This window comes from Sitodiplosis mosellana, unplaced genomic scaffold, assembly GCF_009176505.1.
Source record: "Sitodiplosis mosellana isolate CC-2019 unplaced genomic scaffold, AAFC_SMos_1.0 Smas_scaffold_6226, whole genome shotgun sequence".
NCBI lineage: Eukaryota > Metazoa > Arthropoda > Insecta > Diptera > Cecidomyiidae > Sitodiplosis > Sitodiplosis mosellana.
Window position 1 is genome coordinate 23,504,575 of NW_022601467.1, and position 25,730 is coordinate 23,530,304.

Consider the following 25,730-nt stretch of genomic DNA (forward strand, 5'->3'; position numbering starts at 1 on the left):
GGCAACGAAAAAAGTTTCAAATTTTTTTTTTGAGTTATTCCATAATTGAATTACGTTTACATGATATTATTTCATTTTTGCAATTAGGCGTAATTGCTCCATTTGAAATAAAAAATATGGATATTAAAATGAATTAGTTTACGGTCCAAAAAAATGGCCTGAAGATTCTTAAAAATTTCTCGTAAAAAAAAAATCACTACAGTAGCCTATATTCCATGCAGTGCTAAAAATGCACGAAAAAAGCGTTATTAAGATTGCATCTTAATAAAATATTGTTACAACCGAATCTTAGGATTTATTGAGCTAACATCCGATATAACGCATAACATATTATGTTATTATTATGCTGAATCTTAATAACGTTATTAAGATGAAAAAAATCAAAGTGTAAAAGTGGTTGTATGCATAAGAGATTTAAAAATAAAAAATGAAGAAAAAACTGACATTTCCATTTAAAATGCATCATGGGCAGTCAGGCACCCAATGCACGAATAATGTTAGAAAATCAATGCACGGGTCTGAGGTCAACGCCCTTCTTTTCTCAGAGGACATTTTCAAATTTTGACCCCCCATTTGGCCGCAAAACTCGGTTTACAATACATATGATTGAATTTCAAAAGTGAGGACCTTTTTGGATCTTCAAATTTTTTCCGACATCCATTTACACAGTTCTAGACCCCCATTGTGAAAATTTTTTCATAGCTTCATTTCAATTGTTATTATTTTCATATCTTTCAATTAAAAAAATCTTAAACAAATTTACCTTAATAATCTTTTTTTGGTGGCTGATCCACAAAGGCGATATAAGCCAATTATATCAAGCCCTCGCCGCTCAATTTCCTCAACGCACCGACGAAGAACAATTGGAACAGGAGCTTGACCTGGAATCATTTTTGCCTCTCTGGTCACTACTGCTTCAAGGTCAGCGCCAAAAAGCTGTGGATATCCAGCACGCAGGCTTGGTAAACCTCTCCTACGATATAGTGTATGTGGATCTGTGTATCTCAAACGTAAATAAATTGTGCCCCTTGGCTCCACCTAATATTCGAAATAAGTTTTATCAGTATTTTTTAACGTGTATCAATCAATATATGAGACCCTGATATCAAAAACAGTTTTTACTTTTTTGGTTTTTTTGAATATTTCTACGTCTCGTTTTTCTTCAGTAAATGTTGCTATTACATCTTTAAACGAAACGAAATTTGACAATAGTCATAAATTATTGTGATTGGTTTTTTGACGTTCAATCAATTAAAATCGAGTTGGGTCCAGTCCGAATGCCTATTGCTCTCCTGTCCGTTTTCTGAACGAGAACGACAAAAAAATTGGTTCGTCCTTCTTCGGAAGGAAGACGAACAAAAAGATTTGGTTCTGTAGTGAAATCGGCTTTGCATTTCCTTAATTTATTGTAAAGGGTAATGCAAATGCGCCCATCCACAACATTGAACATTTAGCGTCTTTTCGTATTTGGCTGATGTGTTAGAGCGGTGCGGGTGTCGCGTTGGTTTGGTCACCATATATATCGTCTCTTTCTCGCGCGACGCTCGTGAGGAGTCTGTATATTCAGCGTTTCACGTGAACGGAAGGGTGGTTATGTAAACGAGGCATAATATCGCTCGCGAATTGAGGGGGTGAGTATGCATTGATGCATGCTTTGCAGCATTGCTCTTGTGGACCCGCCGTATCTCTTTCACGTCAGACCATGTCGTGAGCCATAGTTTTACACGTGTTAGATAGACAACAGGTTTCATCGGAAACCACTCTCGCTGCATTTCCGTAAACAATTATAAGGGTGAGCGAGAAGGGTGTTAGCTTCTTAATGTTATTGTTGCTATCTCTGTCATCGGATTTGCACTATAAATAACCGGTGCATCCTATGTAATTTGTTCAGTTTTACTTAGATCTGCTTGAATAAACTTCTCCCGCAAAACAATTGGAATAAAATTAAAGTGTGAAATAAAAATAATAAATAAAAGTGTTTTATTTTTCGGACTTAGAAAAATTCAGTTCATCTAAATCTAAAATAGCTGATTGAATAATTTCCATCGCAGCATTGAAAGGAAAATACCAACAAAAGTCTTATTCAGTTGGCTATAGTTCGTCCGTTTTCTCGAAAAGGACGAACGAGCAGACAAATTTTCAGGAAGGACGGACAAATATTGTCAAAAGGACATTTTTCAAAAAGACGAACAAAAATTTTGTTCGTTCTTTTTTCAAAAAAGTAATAAAAAAAATAAATTTTTATATCAAAATTATATTTTTCGAAAATTTCTCGAGTGACGAAAAACCCAGCTAGGATTTTCTTCACCTATGGTAGTACCTCTGATATGCCAAGTCCCGGTTGTCTGACTTTTTTTTTAAAATTGTTGCACTGTGTTATATATGTTATATATATACATACAGTAGTGACTCACAAAATTGTCTGTACACCTACAAGTTGTTTGCTTTCTATATTTTTCATACCTTTTCGTCTCAAATGTTATACATTGGTGGAAAGAACAATAAAAATGAATTATATCGTCCATTTTAAACATCAAAGTTGGCCGGCCTATGGACGGTAAAAACGTCACGAAATAAAACTTTTTTCCAAGCCGTTTGATTTAAAAAGTTGAAATGCAGTTTTGAAGACCTTTGAGAGTTGATGCAATTGATGGTCAAAAACTTCTGGATCGGCTTCAATTTGGCCAAGTTATTACCGTGTTGTTACAAGACTTGTAATACAAGTAATAATAAGTATAATAATCAATAATAATTGAAAATAAATGTCCAACGAACGAAACAATCCTTTTTTATTATGTCAAACGAACGAACAAGCGTTCGAAAATGTTCGACGGCCAACACTAACCAGAATCTAGAATTGGGATTTTTTTATGTATTTGGGATTTTAAAAAAATCCAAAAGATCACCACAGGGAAAGAGGTATGATTTGTATTCTGTATTTTGCGTATTTAATATAAAATAATGTGGTGTTTGTTCAGTGTGCAGTGTGCACTCGAGTCATTTTGTTTATTTAAACAATGCTTTGTTTGTTTCGCCTATTGGAAAACATCAAAATCAGCAGCAAACGCTATCACTGGGAGGCTGAACAGCCGATTCGAAATCGCAAAGGAAAACATTTGACAGAAGAAGATTAAGCAAGACGATTTGAAAGCACACCAAGTGGCGAGGTTCGCAGTACATGTCGTACATTCGTCATCGCTTGAGAACGCTACAAAAAGGTATGGCTGTGTATGCCACTCGCCAATATGCTCGGTTTCGCATGGACAAATACATTCAATCAACTCGAGCTAATGATAACATGGTCATTCAATTGACGAATCGTAAGCTAATGATTTTCTTTATGTAGAGATTTCACCAGATTCGCCAATTCGCATAAAGAAGCATGTTCCGGGAACTCACAGATTGGTGAAGTTCATTGGCAAACGAGGCAATTGTGTCGTCCGATACGTGGCAAAACCATACACAACGCAAACATGTGCAAGATGCTTGCAGCGATTTCCACGAAGCACACGAAGTCATCGATTCAAAGTGTGCCGCAATTGTGAACCACAGTTGGATTGCCACCAATCATTGTGACACAATTGATCCGTTGTTGCCGGCTTGAAATCGGAACGTGAGAAATTGCGACCAAAACGTGAAGCAGATGAGGTGGTTGGAAATGCAGCAGAAAATCCAAATGAACACAACAAGTTGAAAAACAACTGAGCAATCAGTTGGTGCCCAAGGTTAAAGTATACCGGAAAAACTGGCGATCAATCATTGAATCAAATGCTGAAACGGAGAATGCTGCTGCACAAGAAGAAGATGAGGCCACATACGTCGGAGATCTAAACCATCTTACTTTCGAAGAGGCGAAGGCTCATTTATAACAGAGCAACGCGTCAAATCGGCAGTGGCTGCAAAATGCATCTTATACGATTTACGGTAATATCTTATACGGTAATATTTTTATTGGCATGTAAAAATGAAACAGGAAATGTTGTTATTGTTGTCCGTGATTTCTGGTCTTTTTGAGCTGTTCAATGGATACACTCCCGATATATTTGTACTGGATCGTTGGCTCCGAATACAATTCGACGGGTTCAATACATACGTGGTTGAGATGCAGTAGAACGCAGCAGCATTTTAGTTTTAATTTTGATTTTTCGATTTTAATAAAAATTCATGTAACGTTAAGCTATTCTCCTGGGAGCTGATTTTGTGCCCCTGTTAAAAAACTTACCGTGTCGGCTAGTATTCAAATATACTCGGAAAAAAAGTACAAAGATGACTTTTTAGCATTTTTCTAGCAAACTGAATGTTTTTTCTCACATTTTGCGCATTGATTTTGTTAAATCGTTTTACATCTCACTAATAAAGTGATGAAGAAGTGTCATATTATATAAACATCCAATTCCCACTTAATTTTTTGGAAAATTCGCGATTATTATTGTAATGCATTAATTGGCAAGTTATATTTTTTGAAAACTTAAGCGAGATATATAAATAAAATCATATAAAAAATGAACACACTTCTTGAAATCAGAGTCTCTTATAGATCTCATGGACGAGCTCTAAAAATACATACAGCGCCCGAGAAATCCGCAGCGGATATGATATGGAACACACCAGTCACCAATATGGATTTTCACGAATATCAAATTGGTGAATATTATTAATTTATTCGAATTTTAAATATTAGGCAAACATAATTATAATCAATAGAACTAATCGTTTGTACGATTGGCGGTTCCCAATCCTTTAATTCAACACATTGATTTTAGTTGAAAAAGTAGAGTATGTTTGCATAAATGGTTAAAAATATTAAGTTCTTTCGACGAAGAGTATCAGGAGCTGGGTTGGCATATTTACGCAATTTTTAAGTCGCGCATGTAATTTACGTAAAAAACTGTAAATTACGTTTTTTACGTGTAAAAAACCTCTTGGATGTAAAAAACTGCTAAATTAACAAAACTAGGTATTTTTATATAACATATACATGTAACATGTGAATTCATACGGGAGAGAATTTATTTGAGGCGGTGGAAAAGTCGATCGCTATAGCCAAAGAACGGTATGATGCCACAATTACTTCGGTTTTGACGGATAATGTATACAGTATGCAAAAGAAGGGAAAAGCTTCAGCACTTTTGTTCAATGCAAATTTTGTCCCATCAATTAAAAAATTGCTTGGATTGCTCGATCCGGTGGCTGAACTCACAAACTACTGTCAAAGAAGCGATATCTCAGCTGCAGAATCTGCAGTGCAGATGTCGTTGAAAAATGTTAAATTTAATTGTTGTCCAGATTTGTGTAGTTTTTTGGACTATCGTTGCGAGGAAAGTAAAGTGTTAAACATTGTTGCGATGACGGCAAATTATTTGCATCCAGTATATCGAAGTTAAAAATTGAATCAAGAACAGCAAAACGAAGTGAAAAACTACATTCTTGAACAGCTCGTTTGCGATGAAATTTCTGAAAATCCCTGCATCAACAGCGCAACTAGAACAGCTTTTCTCCCATTGGGGCTATGTTCATAATGACATCAGATACAGGCTCTCGGTTGATACATCAAAGAAACTGGTCAACATTTATTTTACGCTGCGATTGAATGATGATTGATGAATTATATGAAGACGACGATATCGACGATTGGAATATTGTAAACGAGAAATGAAACCAAACCTGCGACAACGATACATACTACACAATTTTCATTCATTTTTGATTCATCAGTTATGTTTATGTTAATCTTTTGCATTAGAAATGAAAATTTCCGAGAAAGTCTGAAATAAATTCTAACTTTTTTATATTATATCCAAAATCCAATTTGGTTTTTTACATTTTTTACACAATTTACGTAGAGAATTCCGAAATTTTCATGTAATTTACATCATGTAATTTACGTAAACGAAATGTAAATTACATGCTTGAGTTTTTTACATGCCAACCCTGATTCAGGAGTCCATAAATGTCAGCATTAGAGAGAGGACGTAATCGAGCTCCGCTTATTGTAGCATAAGCATGAGCGCACAGCATACAAATCAATGTATAAGAGTGAAATGACAATATCACTGAAACAATAGCGCATGGAAAATAACACGGAAGAAATGCGACAACAAACAAACATTGCGAAATCGCAACGCATCGGAGAGAGTGAGAGAATATCTTTCGCACGCGCATAACAGCAAATATTCATAACACGATGGCACTGACTCAGTGGAGACAACCAATACCAACGCAAATCAATACAATTGATGCTCTCTTTTTCTTTAAACAAAATCACTGAAAAACATACTCGACTTTTTAAAAATATAAATCCGAAAAAAACATACAAATCTCAATCTCGCCCATAGATTCGATAAACAGTTGTATAAAAAAAATTACTTTTCCATACGACCATGTCGTGTAAGAAAAGTATCGGGATCCAATAAAAATCAGTTTTTTTCGATTTTCGAACTCTGAAAAACGCGAAATCTAAAGTTATTTTAGGGTCGTAGGGTTGTAGCGTTGTACCCTGTACCCTTTTGGCGCTACTAATAAATTATGCATAAGCGCACGAAAAATTGCATAAACAATTTGATGTTTGTGAACATATATTGGTGATTGTCGTTTTTCACATTGATTCATTTACGGAGTACTCGGGCGCTGTACGCGGGAAATTTCATTGCACCCTATAGGGCAACCTCATGGTAGATCTCTAACATATAAATTAATCCAATACCTTTAATGCTAGCTGATGAAGTGGCGATTGCCTGAGTAAGGTTGACAATGAAACAGCCCCTCGATAGCATAGTTTATGCCTATGTTGTGGATCCCATGAATAGACTAAAACATCCAGTTGTTTATTTGACACTAAGTCCAATTCAAATGATTCGTCCCAATCGAATACCTTAACGACAGAGAGAGAGGTCATATTAATTTTTAACGGCAATATTAAGCGATGCAAACGGTTTTTTTTTAAAGAACCTGGACAAAATTCGCGTTTTTTGACATACAGGTGCGAGTGGCAAATCACTCTACAAATTAATTCAAAACTACTTCCATAATACTTCAAAGCTTTCTATTACATAGCCTATTTAGTAGGTACATTACAAGTTACTTTTTACAAAAGTCATTTATGTATGACGATGACATTGACATTTGAACGCATGAGAATATTCTTGACCTACCAAAAAAGTTCGTTCCGAAATGCCTCATACATAGCAACAAAAGAGACTCAAGAAAAAAGTGAGCATAAAAGTGTCCCATGATTATATTCTCACTTTATTCATGGGACTCTTTTATGCAATACAAATGTATGAGGCGTTTTAGTTGTGCATTTTGACTTGAGGTTTTTTTATGATAATTTTGATAACAAGGAATGCGAATTTCGATGTGGCGATAGCACCAATGGATTGGGCACAATATATACTGTATCAAAATCGAAAAAAAATTTAAACTTTTTTTTCGATTTACGGCTGTATTGCGACCGTCAACATGGGAAGTTTGTATGAAAACCTCGGAGCGCCGCTGGTATTGCATTGGCTTCTATGGCCAAATGTACACAAGGAAATCGGCAAAACGGACCGTGATGTCACTCCCGAAAGGAGTGTAAATACCCGGCTGGTTTGACGGCCTAGAATACAAATCCGATGGAATTTGGGCTGATCCATGGATTCTCAGGATTCGACCTGATTCTAGCAATTCAATTTCTTTCATAAAAAAACATAGGTAGAATGTGTTTACAGATGCACATAAAAAAGGAAGCACTGGAATCTGGCCAAATCCTGAGAATCCATGGATCAGCCGAAATTTCAACGGATTTGTATTCTAGGACCTATACCACATAATCATGGGACACTTTTATGCTCACTTTTTTCTTGAGTCTCTTTTGTTGCTATACGAATGTATGAGGCATTTCGGAACGAACTTTTTTTCGATGGTCAAGAATATTCTCATGCGTTCATTTAACTAACATATTTTTTTCAATGTACCGATGTATTACGATGTGACAGCTATACCACAAATTACTTTTATACTAGAAGCAGGAAACCGTGGGAAAAATTGCCATGTGGCAATAGAATTATTGCGATAAAAATTACGAATAAAACATGATCTTTGTTTGATATTGCAGTGAATCATTTTTGTACTTGTTGGATAAATTTCAATCGTTTTATGCATTTGATTCAGAGTCGTTGCGTGAAAAATTCACAAAATTTAGAAAATTCCAGGTGGGGCGCAGAAAAATCCAGATGCTTGTATGGACGGTACGGCGCTAGCTAATGAACGTTGTGTTCATTTAAACAAAATGAGCCAGTGATGATAATTTTAACTGCACTATGTGCATTTATTAAATTCAAACATACAACTGAACTGCTTCTTATTCAAATCATTGAACAAAATATGAAATGTGATTAATTAAAAAAAAGAATTGAATGTCAAGTAATATTTAATTAAAAGTGCAAATTTGATTTTGTAATTTGTTCCAGAAATAAAATATGAAAATTGCAAATGTACAATTAGTTTCGGAAATGCAACTGCATGTTATTAGTTCATTAGTTCCGGTACATTAATTAAGATAAGACGTAACATGTTAACTCTCCCATGTGAGAAAAATCGACCGTCCTCGGTTGATCTCTTTTTTGGCAAGAGAAAAAGAAGCCATGAACATTGTAGCGAATCTATTCATACATTTTGAACAATAAAATAGAGTGAATGGTGATAAGCATCACTGAAAGAATCTGTGCATGTAGTTGTATTCCATGATTTTTCTTCGCGGCTTCGCAATGGTGGAACGTATTTAGCTGTATAATATCGATTGACGACATAGTTTTCCGTTGTCCCATGTCATCAACTGTCCCGCCGTTGATAATTGTTGTAATAGTCGGACTATCCATATCCCTAGCAAATGCGTACGGCCCGTAATGCATTATGCTACTGAAGTCGTAGGGTAGGTTGAAGACTTCAAAAAATGATGTGTTATACCTTTTGAAATTATGCGTTTTGTTCGGTTTATTATTTTCCCAATGGATCTTGACATAATTATCACGTTCGGACACACTTTGCATATGGTAGAATCCAAGATTATGAAGAAGTTCATGTATTATTACTCCAATCCGAAAGCATCCGATTCCAAGTTGGACTGTTTTTTCAAATTGAGTCGTTGTTCTCCACCTTAACGACCAACTGCCGAATAGCATCCATCATTTTCTGCTTCTAATTGCACGTAATCCGTTTCATTTGTACGTCGTACAAATCGTACACATGAAACTCTTTCGATCTCTCCCATCGCTCGAACAATCCATGCATTTTCCTCAGCAGTATAATTTGAAGAAAACTTGTATGGGACTCTTGCATTTGGCCACCGATATTTCTCTTCAATTTTCTGATTGCGATTATTGAAAATCTCAACAAATTGATTTTCATTCAAATCCATATCACCTTCGAACTTGGATCCATACTCAAGATCATCGACACTACCGAGTTTTCTTTCTTTTGGACATCTTTAACACATTTAAAACGAAATAAAAATTGTAGAAACGATCGAAACGATTTGTCAATAAGCAAGCTGTGAACTGAACAACAACCACAATAGTTTGCTTGAAAAAACATGCAAGTTGAAATTAACGAGTGGCCCATAGTCGAAACTATACGGACTACAATGTACGGAATCTATCGGTTTCCTTTACCGCGGCGTTTCATTACCGAGGGTTGAAACTATCAAGACTCACCTGTATGTCATAAATTGAATGTTTTTATATCACCTATTACCATTTTATATACTAATATCTTATCAGTGATAAGTTATCACATAATAATATTGAATGATGAAGATTTTATTTATTGTTTGTCGATTTTACAGAAATTCACTTTTTCATTCAAATTTAGAATAAAAAATCACATTTATTTCGACTTATGCAGGACATTCTTGAACATGACAGTGAAAAAGATTGTAAGCACAAAATAAACAACCAGAAATCAAATTATGGAAACACTTGAAAAATTCAGTTTTTTATACAATATCTTAGGTCATTTTGATGAAAAAGTTATACACAATCTAAAATTCGTGAATTTTATGAAAACAAACAATTTTCAACCTTTTATTTTGATATAATAATGCGCCAATCAAGAATTTGGGTCAAAAATAGTAAAAGGAGGAAAATAGTTTTTACATCATTTTGGCGTCTCCACTCTCTCCGTCTATTTTTGCATTGAGACTTGAAGTCTCAAATGCAAATCTATATGGTGGAAATGTAGACGTCAAAATTATGTTTCAAATGTACGGGAGACTATCTTCATCCTTGGATGATCGTGATTGGAATTTTATATAAATTGCTCAAAATTGTTCGTATATAGTCTAAACTATCTTTTACAGGTGGATTTACTCAAATAGAGCAGTAATCATGCTTTTGTATGAAGTAAAAATATGGTTTTTCGAGAGAAAAAAAGCAAAATCCTATGGAAATATTAACAGGAAGACTATTTTCTCCCATTAACCATATTCAATATCGTAACTTAATTTACATAAATGCACTTGTAAAGATATATTTTAGTTTTTTTTTATTTATCCAAAATTTACTATTTTCGACCAAAATTCTTGATTGACGCATTATTATATCATAATGAAAGGTCAAAAATTATTTGTTTTCATAAAGTTCACGAATTTAAGAGTGTGTATACCGAAATAAAAGTTCGAACGTTCGGAAAATAAACGAACGAACGAACGAACTATTTTCCACTGTTCGAACTTTTTACTTGAATTTCGTACGTTTGAACTTGAAGACGATTTGTCTATATTTTTTTCGAAAAAAAGTTCGAACGTCCAAAATTCAAGTAAAAAGTTCGAACATTGGAAAATAGTTCATTCGTTCGTTCATTTTCCGAACGTTCGAACTTTTAACTGGGTTTCGAACAGTTCCAAGTTCGGGATCGTTCGTGGAAACTTTTTGAACAAACGAACGAACGTTCGGAAATTCTTGAATTGGGATGCAAGGCATTTCCTAGTGGCGCCACCTATGTATGCGGACAGGCGTTGGAAAGATACGTCCTTTATTAACACTTCATCCAAATTTTATGACATTTGGGCCAATGGAAGCGGTGTTATTGCGTCGGAAGTGACACCTTTTATTCATCGGTCGGAAAATTAAATGTGTTGCAAAATAGTTGTGTTTTAACAGATACAGAACATGAACAGACGTACTTCAAAGTATGCAAATCCTTTTCAGCATTATTTATTGATGTCTGTGGAACGTCTATGACACATTCAAGCCATTTTGGAACATCCAAATATCTGTCAATATTGACAACAAGCAGAAATTTCCAAAAATTACGATTTTTACAAAAAAAAATCGAAGAAAAAAACCACATTGCCAACAGAATGTTGTCAACATTTGCTTCCAAACTCTTGAGAATGTATCCACAAGAACTGGGAATAGCAACTCTGGACGATTTTTGCTATAATTTTCAAAATTCTTGTGACGACCGATGAATGAAAGGTACTGTCACTTCAGACGCTATAACTCAGCTTCTATTGGTCCAAATGCCAGAAAATTTTGATGAAGTGTCAATAAAAGACATATCTTTCGAAAGCCTGTCCGGATACATAGGTGGCTAGAAAATGCCCTGTATCCCAAGTTCGGGAACTTTTGAGACGGACCTTGTATAATGGTTAAATGTAAATAAATAAATAAAATATAATGGAGTATTTGAAATTAGTTGTGTCGTTTGCTATATACAAATGTGTAACAGCAATACCAAACCGCAGGAACATGCAACACCAAATTGCAGAATTTCTGCACACTCAATATTATAGCGACATCTATTATTAAAATAGCTTGTAGTAAACACATTCATAGCATTTCACTGTAGTTGCGATGTTACCTATTAAATTCCCCTGTGGTATGTAGTTAACAAGTGTCAAACATGAATGTGTCAGTACTACAAGGGAATTTAATAGGAAACATCGCGACTACAGGGAAATGCTATAGATGCATTTACTACAAGCCATTTTAATAATAGATGTCGCTATAATATTGAGTGTGTGTACCATTACGGCACGATAATTTTCAAATATTGCTTTTCTGTGCACATAGTGTTAAGGGAAAGTATAGGAGTTGGTTCCGAAAACTTTTTTCGCAAAATTAGTTAAGAAAACATATTTTCGAGACACATTTCCGGTCGTGTGTCTCTAAAAATGTTTGAAAATGTCAAATTCCAACACATGTTGATTTTTACTTGTTTTTCTCAATATTTACTCAAATATTTGTCAAATTAGACACACAAGAAGGAAAATATTTGATTTTTGTTTATTTTGTGCTGTGATTTTTTCAGGTACAATTCGATTTTGTTCAAACAAAGACAAAACATTTGAAATTGGTCGTGCCGTATTTTAAACCTGATGATTACAAATTTTTCACTCTAATTTTCAAGGAAATGTCGCGTGCAATAAGTCAAAATAACTGTGATTTTTCATTCTAAATTGGGTTTTCGAATGAAAAAGTGATTTTATATGAAATTCCACAAACAATAAATAAAATTTTCACCAGAACCGTGCGATAAGGTACTAGTATCACCAACGATGGCGGTATAGAGAAATAATATTATAGAAAACATTCAATTTTGCAAGAAGCGATTGCTTGAGACTTTTTACGCCACAAAAATGTGTGTGTGCTTTATATGTTTATTCATGTTGAAGTGATTAAAACTAACAATTTCGCCTACTTTCAGGCGTTATTTGGGTGCATTTCAATGCAATTTAGATAGATACTTTGTGATTATATGTTAGTTCATGAATTCACTAGTTTCGTTCTTCTAAAAATCTTTACATTTAGTCGTCATAAGAACCAATGTATTTTACGCTTAAGCAATCGCTTTATGCAATTTTGATGTCTGTCAAAAAGCACGATTCTTCCCTTCGACATTGTCCAGTTTCTTTTTACAAAATGAAAATAGGGAATGAAATATGATGGCAATGACATTGTGTTGGCCGAATCGACGCAAATATATTTGATTTCTGGCTGCGTTGCAAGAAATTCAAGGACATTCGGAACACCTTCAAAAAGAATCATACGTGCTCCAGAAACTTTTATGCAACAGAGTGAAACGCAATGTTAATAAAGTCAGTCAACCCAAAACCGTTCAGTGGCAGATTATTTACAAATTTGCAATGCTTCTGAAATGTATATCTTTCCTTTTTGCATGAAACTAGAGTGCTTCGAAACTCGAATATTATCACAAACATTTGGTAATCTTTCAAATATTTCAATGAAGTGAATGGAGTTACACTATGACGGCTGACGGTTGACGGCCGATTATACTCCATTAACCTCACTTTGTTGCTTTGATGGTCGTTCTGTAATTGTAAGCGTTCATTTAATTACAACAAATAAACTTACGGATTGTAAGTCTCCCGACCGGACAACCGTTCTTGCTTTGTGAACTCGATCACATTCCAACACACAATATAAATCTCTAATTGTATTTTGTGGTGTCATTTGAGAACCTTCAGGGGTCATACGCAAACCGCGACCAGCCAATAAATGAATCCAAATCATCCCAGAAACTCCACCAATATCCAATACTACGGAAATATTAGAAAGAAAAAACATTTTCAATATGTGAATTTTTTAGATGCACACCCAAATTTGACATTTAAAAAGTAGTATCTGATGTTGATTAACCGTCAAACGATTGACATCTGAAGGTCGTTTAGTGACTAATGTAACTAGGAAGTAGTGACATTTTTCGTTCGTTTATTAATATATATATTTAAATTAACTCGCGCATAAGTGTCATCAGCTAGTACTTTACATATTCCATATTTCGTTGTGTGTATTTCGAGATTGATCATATATTAAAAAAAATTACCTGGTTTTTCTAACTTGTATTTTGAAAACTCTGCCGGATTGATATCAATTTGACGATGTGAGCGTGCTGTTAGATTAAAATTTGAAGATTATAATATTTGAATATATTCAAATATATGCATATAGCAATACAGCTGTCAAAAATCGGTATTTTATTAATATGTTAATAAACAACATATTTTAATAATTAATAAAATTTTTGAAACACCATATTTATTAACGTTAATAAATATAGTGCATTTTATTAACAAATTAATAATTATTAGTATGGTGAATTTTCGGTTATTAATATGGTGTAGATTTTATTAAAATGTTAATAACGATATTTTATTAGAATTTTAATAAAATCGACAATTTTTTCATTAGAATTTTAATAAAATGTAGTTATTAATATATGCCGATTTTATTAGAATTCTAATAAAATCGACAACATATTGGATTTTATCCGATTTTATCAACGGACGACATCATGTTCACATCAAAGTCTATTCAACACAGCGTTTAGATTAAGAGAATCATTTATCACGACAAAATCTCGATGAAAAATGAGTCTGGAAATATTTTACATGTTTTTTGTATGAAAAATCTTTTCTTCGCAATTTTTTTGAAAAGTTTCATACAAAATTCATGTCACTTTTTGCCAGACGACAAAATCTCGATGTAAAATGAGTCTAGAGATATTCGACATTTTTTTTGTATGAAACTTTTCAAAAAAATTGCGAAGAAAAGATTTTTCATACAAAAAACATGTAAAATATTTCCAGACTCATTTTTCATCGAGATTTTGTCGTGATAAATGATTCTCTTAATCTAAACGCTGTGTTGAATAGACTTTGATGTGAACATGATGTCGTCCGTTGATAAAATCGGATAAAATCCAATATGTTGTCGAATTTATTAGAATTCTAATAAAATCGACAACATATTAATAACCACATTTTATTAACATTTTAATAAAATCTACACCATATTAATTACCGAAAATTTACCATACTAATAATTATTAATATGTTAATAAAATTCACTATATTTTATTAACGTTAATAAAAAATTCATTTTATTAAAAAATTAATAAATTATTAATATGTTAATAAAGTGACAGCTGTATATAGCAACTGCAGTTGTTCATCATTAATACGAAAATCTATATTACTTGGTGTTGGAGCTGGACTTTGATGACCACTAATTACACTACCCGGACTTGCGGGAGTGCCACTTAATTCAAGCAATTGCCTCATCCTACGAATGCTTGGTGAACGTAATGGGAGTCCACTCCCGATATGTTGTGTGGATAGCGAACGTATCGGAGCAGCAGTTATTGGACGTGATCCGCCAATATGACGATCCAATGTATTCGTTATACCACCTGTTCGACTGCTATAAATACTTTCGGTCTGTAAATGTCCATTTACAAAAATCAATATAAATTATTTTGGCTTTGACCGAAAGCTTTTGAAATATTTCTTCAGGTCCTACTCACGTTTTTTAGTGCATCGTGAATATTCTCTGCACTGCAAGAGAATCGATGTGCCCTCTGTTGATTGAGAATATCACGCGATGTTCGCATTTGTTCATATATTGCCGAACTACTTGGTGCACGTCGGAGCCATGCTCTATATTCGTCCGATGTAAATATTGACGGGCTTGGAGCCACCATTCGATTGCGTAAATCTCGAACCTGTGCAGGAAGTTCTGGAGCTGATATATTTCCATCACTTTCATCTCCCAATCGTTCAGTCAAGCGGGGGCGCAGACCAAGACGAGCTCCGGGCCTTTCTCTTGGAAGTGAATTGAATTTTGCTAAATCAGGCACAGCTGCCAATGTCGCCGCTCCACCTCTTGGTATGCTATTCATTGTTGGACGATAATAATAGCTAGATCGTGGGGGAGGAATTGTAGCTTCGGTATCGCTTGAGTAGTCAAGTGTTGGTCGTGCTCGTCTAATAAAATATATTTTTTGTTTTATTTTATTTTATTCTATTTATTGTATTCGGTGCGAGGGTAGAGATACGCGTGCAATAACCACAGTCACAACACATATATACACATAAGTGACATATATCATTTAAATATATTTGAAAACAAGCCCAAAATTAAATTGACTAATTGGTAATTATGTATGTACATTCATATCTTTAAATAAAAATTGGTAGTTTACAATTTAAAGAGCATAAAATCCAAATTATGGCATTAATGTAAAGCATCAATTCTATTGACTAGATCGAGAGGAGAGTAAGTTCATCTGACTTTGTTATGAAAGAGAAGAGTAAGTTTCTTTCGACTCAAAAATGGTTAAAGGCGAGTATATTCATTTTTGGCGAATCCTCGCGTTTTTCCACGGTTTCCGCGGAACTGATAAGAGATAACAACTTGGTGTCTTCGGCAAAGTTGTAGCACTCGAGGTCTTCTATAACATTGCTGAAGTAAAGTCAAATATCTCTTATCTCTTATCAGTTCCGCAAAAAGCGCGAAAAATGATAAGAAAAAAAAGTTCTATATAAAATTTGCTTTTTTATGTGCGCGATTTGCGCGCAACTGATAAGACATAAGAGATAGATGTCTTAACTTAAAGTCAACAAATCAATCGTACATTTTATTACAATATAAACTACAGCTAAAGGTGTCAACGGACAAGCACCTTGTCCGTCCGTCCGTTAAGGACCCTCAGAAATTTCATTGTCCGTCCGCCCGTCCGTTCAGAGCCGCTAGAAATTATTTTGTCCGTCCGTCCGTCCGATCAACGCTGAACGGACGGAAAATGAAATTTCTGATGGTCCTGAACGGATGGACGGACGGACAAAAAATTAAGTTTTATCCGTGTCCGTCGAAAAATTTTCATTGATTTTTGACGTGAAAATAGGTTTGAGCTGTTTCAAATGGGAAGCTGATTACAAATCAGTTACTAAAAATTTTTTTTTGTATTTTTTGTCCGTCCGTCCGTCCGCCAGAAATTCTGTTGTCCGTCCGTTCAGGAACCTCAGAAATTTTGTTGTCCGTCCGTCCGTCCGTCCGTTCAGGATCCTCAGGAATTTTCTTGTCCGTCCGTCCGTCCGTTCAGCGTTGATCGGACGGACGGACAAGAAAATTTCTAGCGGCTTTGAACGGACGGACGGACGGACAAAAAAATTTCAAGAGCCCTGGACGGACGGACGGGCTAAAAAGACGGACAGTCCATCCGTTTGACACCTTTAACTACAGCAGTGTGAATTACAATTCAATGTTTTAATTTTCCTACGATTTCGCTTATAATTCATATTATTTTCGATACACGTGCGTTTTGTATCAATTTGATCCGGCACATTGTTGAATTCAAGTGACTTGAGTGTGCGTATACTTAATCATTTTAATGTCTTAAGACTAAATAAGAATTCTTATTGTGAAATTCATTTTTGTTTCATAGCACGTAATATAAGCCATTTTTAACGTGAAATATATTTAAACGAGTCTAATAATTATTCAACGTTTAACATTTGAACAGTAATATTACTTTTTATGGAAAAAATAATGAATTTCACAATAATTTTGCAGTACATAATTCTGTTGCGTGTATAATACCCATTATGAATTGGTTCCCTTGTTCAGAGATGAAGAGAAACAGTTAATCACTTCTCAAAATCACTGCCATTGTTATCAATTCGAAGATTTTTGTCACTTTTGTGTGTTGCATCAGTGTGTATACCAAAATTAACAATTTCAATATTATTCATTTTTAAACTAAATCGAATGTGTGTGTATTTTTTCAACAGAAAAATGGCGAATCGTTTCAAGCCATCCATACCAGCGAAGGGAGAAACGAAGGACGAAATTACGGTGATCAAATGTGCGCTAAAGACAATCATTCGCCCACATTTCCAGCAAGCATTGATGAGCAAAATAACGGATCTGAGTTTGCAAGCCACTTCAATTTGCGTCTTGGGCTCATTGCTATTCTTGTTTGAGGTGCAAAAGGCCTTCGAATATAGGCGTCGAGAATAATGATTTCGCATTCTTTGGTGAAAGTGGAGAAAGAAAGATCAAATTCTGCTTTCAACAGGTGCTATGGCATAACAATAAGCCACCAAAACCGAAGTCAAGGTATAAACCAAGAGGAGAAAAGCCACGAGGACCACGAGCAGAGCTGCCACGCATCGATCCTGAATTCAAAGCAATTGTCGAAGGTCTTGACGACTATCATCGTATCGATTGGCCCAACAACGAACATTTCAGCAATGGCCTTAAGCATTTGACGAATCAATACGCAGACAACGTATTCACCAATTTAACAACGCATGCTAACAAACACATCACCCAGGGCTGGAATTCTAAGTCATTCCACCAAAATCATTCGGAATTATTTTTTTCGTACATAAGACCATATTGGAGTGAAAGAGAGAGATTCCACTATTTTTCAGCGTTCCACCGGAATTATTTCTCACACATTCCACTCTTCCTTGAGTTATCGGAATAATTCCGGTGGAATGCTGAAAAATAGTGGAATCTCTCTCTTTCACTCCAATATGGCTTATATACGAAAAAAATAATTCCGAACGATTTTGGTGGAATGACTTAGAATTCCACCCCAGTACTTGAAACTGAAAGTGTTCCAATGGAACTCAGGCGTAGGAGATGATGCAAAGAAACCGTCCAAAATATTTTGGATTTCATCCACAATTTTTCGAAAAACGAATTTGGATTCATGACAAAAGCCTACCTTTTCTTCACATGACTCTCTTAGAAACAAATGGTAAGTAGAAAGAACCATACAATTCTTTCCTCTTCTTTACATGCAAAAAATTCGACGATTCGTGCGTGGCAAAAAGCAGTTTGACTTTTCCATAAACACCAGTACTCGGCCAAAAGGAAGACAGATAACAAAGAAATCGACCAAAAATCTCGCATCGTTCAGAAGATTAAGGATGGCACAATCAAAAACTTTTCGGGCGTTGATACAGGCGTGCGAAGTTGGAATACCACAGTAACACACAACATCGAAACTGGCAAAGAAATAAGTTTTCTATACATTTGAATAAGTTGTATGTATTTAATAGAAAATATCGAGAGGAAAAAACACTGCTTAAGTGCCAAAATTCAATAACTATACCTGTTTTTTTATTTATTTTTCAGACCAACTTTGTAATGTCAAGCAAGCAATTTCACTGGCAAACAGGTCAAAAGGTGCGAAATGCCAAAGAAACGCGATGGACCAAAAATTTCGTCGAAATGGAGCGCGCAGACAGAGAAAATCGTGAGCTGTATCCAGTGATGCCATCGCCAAAAGGGTTACACTGGCTGAACTAGATAAAGCTCCGAGTCAAGATGATGAAACATGGAATCTGCGCTTACTCGACAGCCAAATACACTCGCCGTTGCGTACCCGACGCCAAAACTTTGCTGCCAACAAAAATTGTGCCAAAGTTGGGCAAGACGGATCTATCGATATTCCGACAGTTGCAACGCGCCATGAACGGAGAAGCATTGGAAGAAAACGAGCGTTTATTCCCAAAAGTAAAAAGTTACTATAAAAACTGGGAATTAAACCATGAATGCTCTGTGATTTGGCATCGTGACGTCGTGGCTGCTAAGAACATTCTACTGAAAGGTAAGACTAATTGACGCGCAATTTCGATTGAATGATTTTTTAAGAAGATTCATTTGTTTAATTGTTCAGGACTATGGACATTACTGGGACTTCCGATACCAGAGGCGATCAATAGGTATTGGCGCGAAGCTGTTGAAGCAGCCGCTATTGTTGCCACTGCTGCTGTTGCCATCGTGGATAATGACGTAGAAATGTTCGAGTACGAACAGCAGCCAGCTGATCATGCTGTCTAATCAGCACAACGCAAACAAAAAAAAAAAAACAAATGTAACATTAGTTATGGCTATCCCGATCATGTGGGATAGTTGCGTAGCAGCAAGTTGACTCCCCATTTGGTTGATGTTAACTGCGCAGGAGTACTTTAGTGGGTGTTTTTAGGTAAGCATTATTCGATTTTGCAATGAGTTTCTTGCTTCGGGACGTGTCAATATCAATCGATTCTTTACATTAATGCCATAATTTGAAACAGAATTTTATGCTCTTTAAATTGAAAACTACTATTTTTCTCTTTTCAATTTCAGGAAAACACATGTATACATACCGCAAAGCGACTTGCGTTGGAGATGGACCAAATTTGGATCTTGTAGATGGTTGAGTTTCGTATCGTCCGTATCTACCGAGGGTTCCACCCGGTGGATTCATGCCGGCTTTCAAACTAGATCGCAGCAATGAGTGTCTGTTAAGTGATGAGAAGTCTGAATAATCAACTCGAGGTAGATGTTGATCTGAGCCACTGCGTGGAAATCGTATGTGCGATTGACTGCTGCCCATTCCAGTGCCAGTTGACATTCGGCGATTTGGACCTGGATAGAATGCATGCACTTTTTCCGCTAGACTTTCCAATGTGCCAGCATTTTGATAGTATGCATGAGATGGAGCAAATGTATGACTTTTTGGCTGTTCTGTTATAACAGACGGAGGTGGAGGGGGCTTATAGCTCCAGTTTGGTTCATTAATCATATTTTGTCGTGAGCTGTAATACAAATCTAAGTTTTCACTTTGTGGGCTATAGTTATTCAGTCCGAGACCAAGTCTTGATCTCGACTCAGTCATTTCCCGCCCATCGCCTGTTCGACGTTCTCGCGCTGATCTTGAACGAGTACTTCGATCTAGTTCGTCTGTATCTTCATCGCGTAGCTCCCGTTTGATCACTACAACCGGTGGTGGTTTTTGTTCATTTCTCGACAGAGTGGGTCCAGGAGAGCCGCTGCGTGCACCACGACGCTGCCGGATTGCAAGTACAAGTCGTCTTGGAATTGACATTATTATCACAACATCGTCTAGTGACATGTGCGTTACATCTACTAAGTTAACAGCTAAAATCTCATCTCCAACCTATAATTTTGATCAAATTATATTTAAGATATTTATTATTGTCTATCTTAATCATCAAACGAAATTATATATGAGCACCCGATTTCAAAAACATTACGAATGTAACAAAACAAAACTTTGCAAAAGCAATAGTACACAGTTTAAACGTTACGTCCGACTATAGACGGGATTTCGGCTGGTATACGCTCTCAGTCGATATTTTGCCTAAAACTTCAACTGAAAATCTACTTTCAGGCGTATATTTGTCTGAAATCTACGAGAAAAAACGGTCGGTATGCAACTTACTGGGAGTAATATCGACTGAGAGCGTATACTAGCCGGAATTCCGTTTGTATTCAGGCGTAAATTTTAAATTTTCTTTCTTCCAAGTGATATTGCGATTTGTGCGACATCTATTGGTAATTTTACAAATTACCACTATTACTATGACAGGCATAGTATGTGTTTATAATTATATATGCTACGGCTTTTTGGTCGTCCATTTGAAAATGTAGAACGGACAACGGACAAATGCTTAGGACGGACGGACAAATTAGTTCCGTCAAACTAAACTGACTCGCTTTGAAAATGTATTTGTTTTTGTTTTTTTAAATCAAGATCTCATATAATATTGGGTGTTAAACTTAATTTTGAAGTTTTTTTTTAAATGTTTAACACCAAACAGAATAATAAATACATACCCGAAGACATCCGCTATTATATACGGCTGACTCTAAAGCTATTCGAGATATAAAAACGCCATCTGATCGATCGGCACCATTTCCTTCTCGTATATATAAGCCCAAGGTTTGTCCAGGTCTTTTAACTATTTCTACCAATTGAACTGAATGTCTTGCATCACCTTTACTCAGCAATTTTTGCGCAGATTCCACCGCTTGCCGACCACCAATGCATCTGGCTTCTAACACTCTAACAATCATTTCTCCACGTCGTTCAACCGCCTAAAAATAAAGAAGTTTTATCAAATTATTTGTCATATGACAATAATCAAGTAATAATGCTTACCTCAAGCGCTGCAGCCGTGCTTGAGTCGTGATCATTTTCGACGGCTTCGATTTGGCGAAAAATTTCTGAACTAATGCCAGAAACCTTGCGAAAATCACCTTGCAATAGAACAGGCTCCTTCACACTTATTTGCCTCTGATTAATTGCTGCATTCTGATTGGTTGGCATAGGCGCAGATGGTGCTCGCCCAGGGCTTGCAGTGAGATCAGGAACTGATCTTCCATTTTCCTGTTAGCAAAAACCGATGAAGAAACGAATTATTAACAAATGTAACATTTTGTATACGCCGTTTTATGAAAAAAATAAAATGCCATACATTCGTAAGCTGAACTTTTCTAGACGATTCATTTCAGTTCTACAGTTTCAAACGTAGATTTTTTTTCTGCAATACTGACTTTTCTATACATTCCAACATAGCAAATTTTCTACCGTATTTTTTGCGTACAGCGTACCACAAACATACTCTACGACCCTAAAATAATGCTAGATTTCACGTTTTTCGGAGTTCGAAAATCGAAAAAAACTGATTTTTAATGTGTCCAAAAATCTGAGGCGATCCCAATACTTTTCTTACACGACATGGTCTTGTGAAAAAGTAATAAACAAAATGCCTCAGCACTTCTATTTCAGGTGAAATCGATCTTTGATATAAGGGATTTTATTATTTTATCGTGAAAACATAAATTATTAATTTTATTTTTTGTGAATACATTCTATGCTAATGCCATAGAACTTTCATAAATATTTTATTGATCACTTTTGTTTGTAAATCGATATTTATCAAGTTTTTGGACAGAATAAAATCATCTCTCATCATCTGGTGGATGGACAATACTACTAGTATTATTATACTAGCGATAAGATAAATCGTTCTAGAATGAAAAGTAAGAACTCTTGCATTTTATTCAATAAATGACAAAGGCCAATTTATATTCCCAGGAGTAATTTTAGCCCGGGGAAAAAGACACGGAAATTTACAGCAACATTTTTGCCTATTGCATTGTTAATATAAAACTTCATTTTTGTCCTTATTGGTGCGAAAAATATTGAAAATAAGTGAATAATAATAATAAAACCCCGATGACTCAAAAAAATACTACATTTGCACTCAAAACTTTCATCAAATATTGATATTAAAAACATTTCGAATCAATTTGTTATCAAAATAGTTATTATTTTTTCATCCCCTTTGAGATTTTCAATAGGTTCTCGGGCTGTACAGAAGTTTTTTTTAATCAAAAACATTATTGTGAATAGTGATCAGGCAATTGTTTTTTTTTTTAGAAAGAAACATGTCTAGTGTGTGGAATAAGATATTTTGAAATTAGTGCCCCCAAGAAATATTCAATTTGGTTGGTTAAAAAAAATTTCATAAAAATCGAACAGACATAGTATTTCCCCATGTACTGGAACGCACAATAAATGGAACTGTGAGAAAAACCCAATACTTATGGTATAATGGTCCCAGATTCATTATTTCCATACATTCTAGCGGTAAATAAATATTTCGCCATTTTCATGTTTTTCGAGGATATTTCAAATTTTTTTTTTTTTTCAGAAAATTGAACTTTTTTAAATGTTCGATTTTTTCAAAAAATGTTCAGAACAAATTTCGTAAATATTCTGTCGATTTTGCTTTATCTGAAATATGTTAATCATTTTTCGTTTCATTTTTGTTGCCCGGATAATAACAAAAGATCAATAATAATTAATCCTATCTATTAACTATTACGGAGTACGCCCAACATTTATCAATCCTAAATAATTGATTGAAATCCATATACTATGCTATCAAAAAACCAGATTATTTGATTATTAAACCCAAAAGATCGTTTTTTTAATGAATCCGTCTGGAATTATTTTTCCTGCAAAAAGGAAAATTTTTCAACCAGCGCTTGGCGGTGACAATAAATGAACATATTCACATTTTTCACATTTAAAAAAATTGTCTGGTCACAAGTTCATGGACATGAACAGAAAATATTTTCCGTTAAAACAGTTCGTGTGACATTGCATCGCCGCAAAAAAATATCGGTAAGCTTCTGTTTTGCGGAAAACATGTTTTTTATGTCCATAGGTTTTGAAAGGCAATAAGTGAAAAATGCAAAAAACGAAAATACATTAAACCTAGGCAGCAATATTAGCATTGCGAAGGACTATAGACGTAGGCCAGAAATGAATTTTACTACAACTAAAAGAGCTATGCTTCATATATTTTGGAAACGCATGCGCTTCACACAAATATATATGCTTCATTTTATCCCTCGCCTATTCTTCAATGGCGAAGAGAATTATTCTCCGATACATACGCGAAACGAAACCATTGTAACATGCATAAGTCTTTTGTGCGCCGTCGCTAAATTTTCACGTTATCCCTACGTGTGCGTACGTTTTAGAGAGAAAAAAATATTCCCAATTTGTCCGGTAATGTTGTCAATGATCCTTCAAGATTTGAAATTTCACTCAATATAACGATAAATTTGAATGTCTGCAACAAATGTTTTCGAATTCAAATAATTCATTACATATCATTGCAATTTAAAAAAAACTAACCAAAGTAAATCTCTTTTATCTTTTATGTAACCCTAATATTATTATATTCAGTGTTTGACGTATATTTTATTTATATTCTTTGAAGCAATATCATTTATAATAGAAACAAATATATTTATTTTTGCTCACTTTTCTTCTGCCACAGCAAAGCATTCTTCGCGTACGCGAATTTCCAGTAGCTGTTTTCAGTCTTGTAAACTTCCTCCACTGCATGAGTGTAGAGATCTTGGAGAAAAGTCTCGTTTGTCAGCGATGTGTCCAAACGAAACGACCAATTGTTTATTCTCTAGGATTCACACATAACTTTTAATACACCACCCATTTTCGCACATTTTTATTTATCTCAACCTACTGTTCGACACTTTGTTTATATTCTGTAGGATAAGTAAGAGCAAGAATCTAAATGTTATCAAACAATTTATGTTGAATTTTACCGAAGCAAAGTTATATCTTAGTTTTTTCAATTGACAAATAGTTTTGAAAATCGAAATAGCTATACAAAAATTAGTGTTGTATGCAATTAGAATAGCTCAACTTTCCCATTTACACTAACACCAACTATATATTCATTCATCTTTCTCCATTATAATTGAAATTATCTCAAATGTAACAATTTTTTTATTAAACAAGCAACGTGCAAATGAACTGGCTGAAAAATTGCAAAAGTGCTAGAGGAAAAATGACATCCACTTTAGAAAACCGCACATACGCACATAAATCGACACAGCCTCACTTACACACTTACACCATCCACTACTCTACGTAGACGACGCGGTTGAATGTGATTTTTCGTTTCATTTCGTTCTCGTAAACCGATTTTCAAAGCGGATCGATAAAATAAAGCTTTGTGCAATTGAATGAAATGTTATGTCCAAAGAACGGGTATTGAAAATACATAAATCCTATTTTGTTGCAATTTTCTCTTCATCAATTTGCCACTTACAACAAAACTTTTTTTTCGAAAACAATCAAGAATAAAAATGATTGTATCAGTTATAGGAGTATTATACCAAGAACTGGAATGAAATTAGCAAACTTAAAATAATTGACAAAAAAATGTTTAAATCAAATGTAAAGACTATTACTTTGAGAAAATTCTTTATCACAAATTCGCTTTTACCCCTAATAAACAAATATACACTGAATATACATTTTTTCCTTGTCACGAGATTACTACAATTTTTTCGACCTGGTTCCACTGGGTGCTGGGAAAATTGGCAAATACGGATAAACTGTACAATTTCGAAGCTGGCAAAATGTGTTTATTTTGCCTTTATGCTTATAATAATTATTTAAAATAGCAAAACGGGGTAAATCATCAAGAATATAAACCCGTCGTAAATTGTAGTTACGACAACAAATAGGATTCACACACTACTTCGGCGCTGAGTCAAATTTCACTGCTTTATGCTCAGACATCTATGTTCCATACT

General features: G+C 34.9%; 2 protein-coding genes across 8 annotated transcripts; one reads left to right on the top strand and one right to left on the bottom strand.

Annotated features, from left to right (window-relative positions):
• On the bottom strand, positions 1-25,730 carry LOC129578442 (rho GTPase-activating protein 100F). 6 transcript variants are annotated; one of them, XM_055467054.1, is made up of 11 exons: positions 25,487-25,730; positions 24,427-24,671; positions 21,745-21,972; positions 21,420-21,680; positions 19,946-20,739; positions 15,307-15,766; positions 14,980-15,220; positions 13,828-13,893; positions 13,356-13,540; positions 6,704-6,871; positions 760-1,038 (listed from the first exon to the last, which is right to left on the bottom strand). In XM_055467054.1, exons 2-11 carry the CDS (start codon positions 24,508-24,510, stop codon positions 760-762), a joined length of 2,766 nt encoding a protein of 921 aa, XP_055323029.1. In that variant the 5' UTR covers positions 24,511-24,671; positions 25,487-25,730. The 6 variants fall into 6 exon arrangements, with proteins under 6 accessions (XP_055323026.1, XP_055323029.1, XP_055323027.1 ...); XM_055467052.1 differs by having other exon boundaries at positions 25,418-25,730; XM_055467053.1 differs by having other exon boundaries at positions 25,383-25,699.
• On the top strand, positions 18,976-20,085 carry LOC129578463 (uncharacterized). 2 transcript variants are annotated; one of them, XR_008689102.1, is made up of 3 exons: positions 18,978-19,404; positions 19,474-19,782; positions 19,926-20,085. XR_008689102.1 is itself a non-coding variant. In XM_055467125.1 (2 exons), the coding sequence occupies exons 1-2, from the start codon at positions 19,122-19,124 to the stop codon at positions 19,635-19,637; spliced, it is 447 nt and encodes a 148-aa protein (XP_055323100.1). In that variant the 5' UTR covers positions 18,976-19,121; the 3' UTR covers positions 19,638-19,878. The 2 variants fall into 2 exon arrangements, 1 of the variants encoding a protein (XP_055323100.1); XM_055467125.1 differs by lacking the exon at positions 19,926-20,085 and having other exon boundaries at positions 18,976-19,404; positions 19,474-19,878.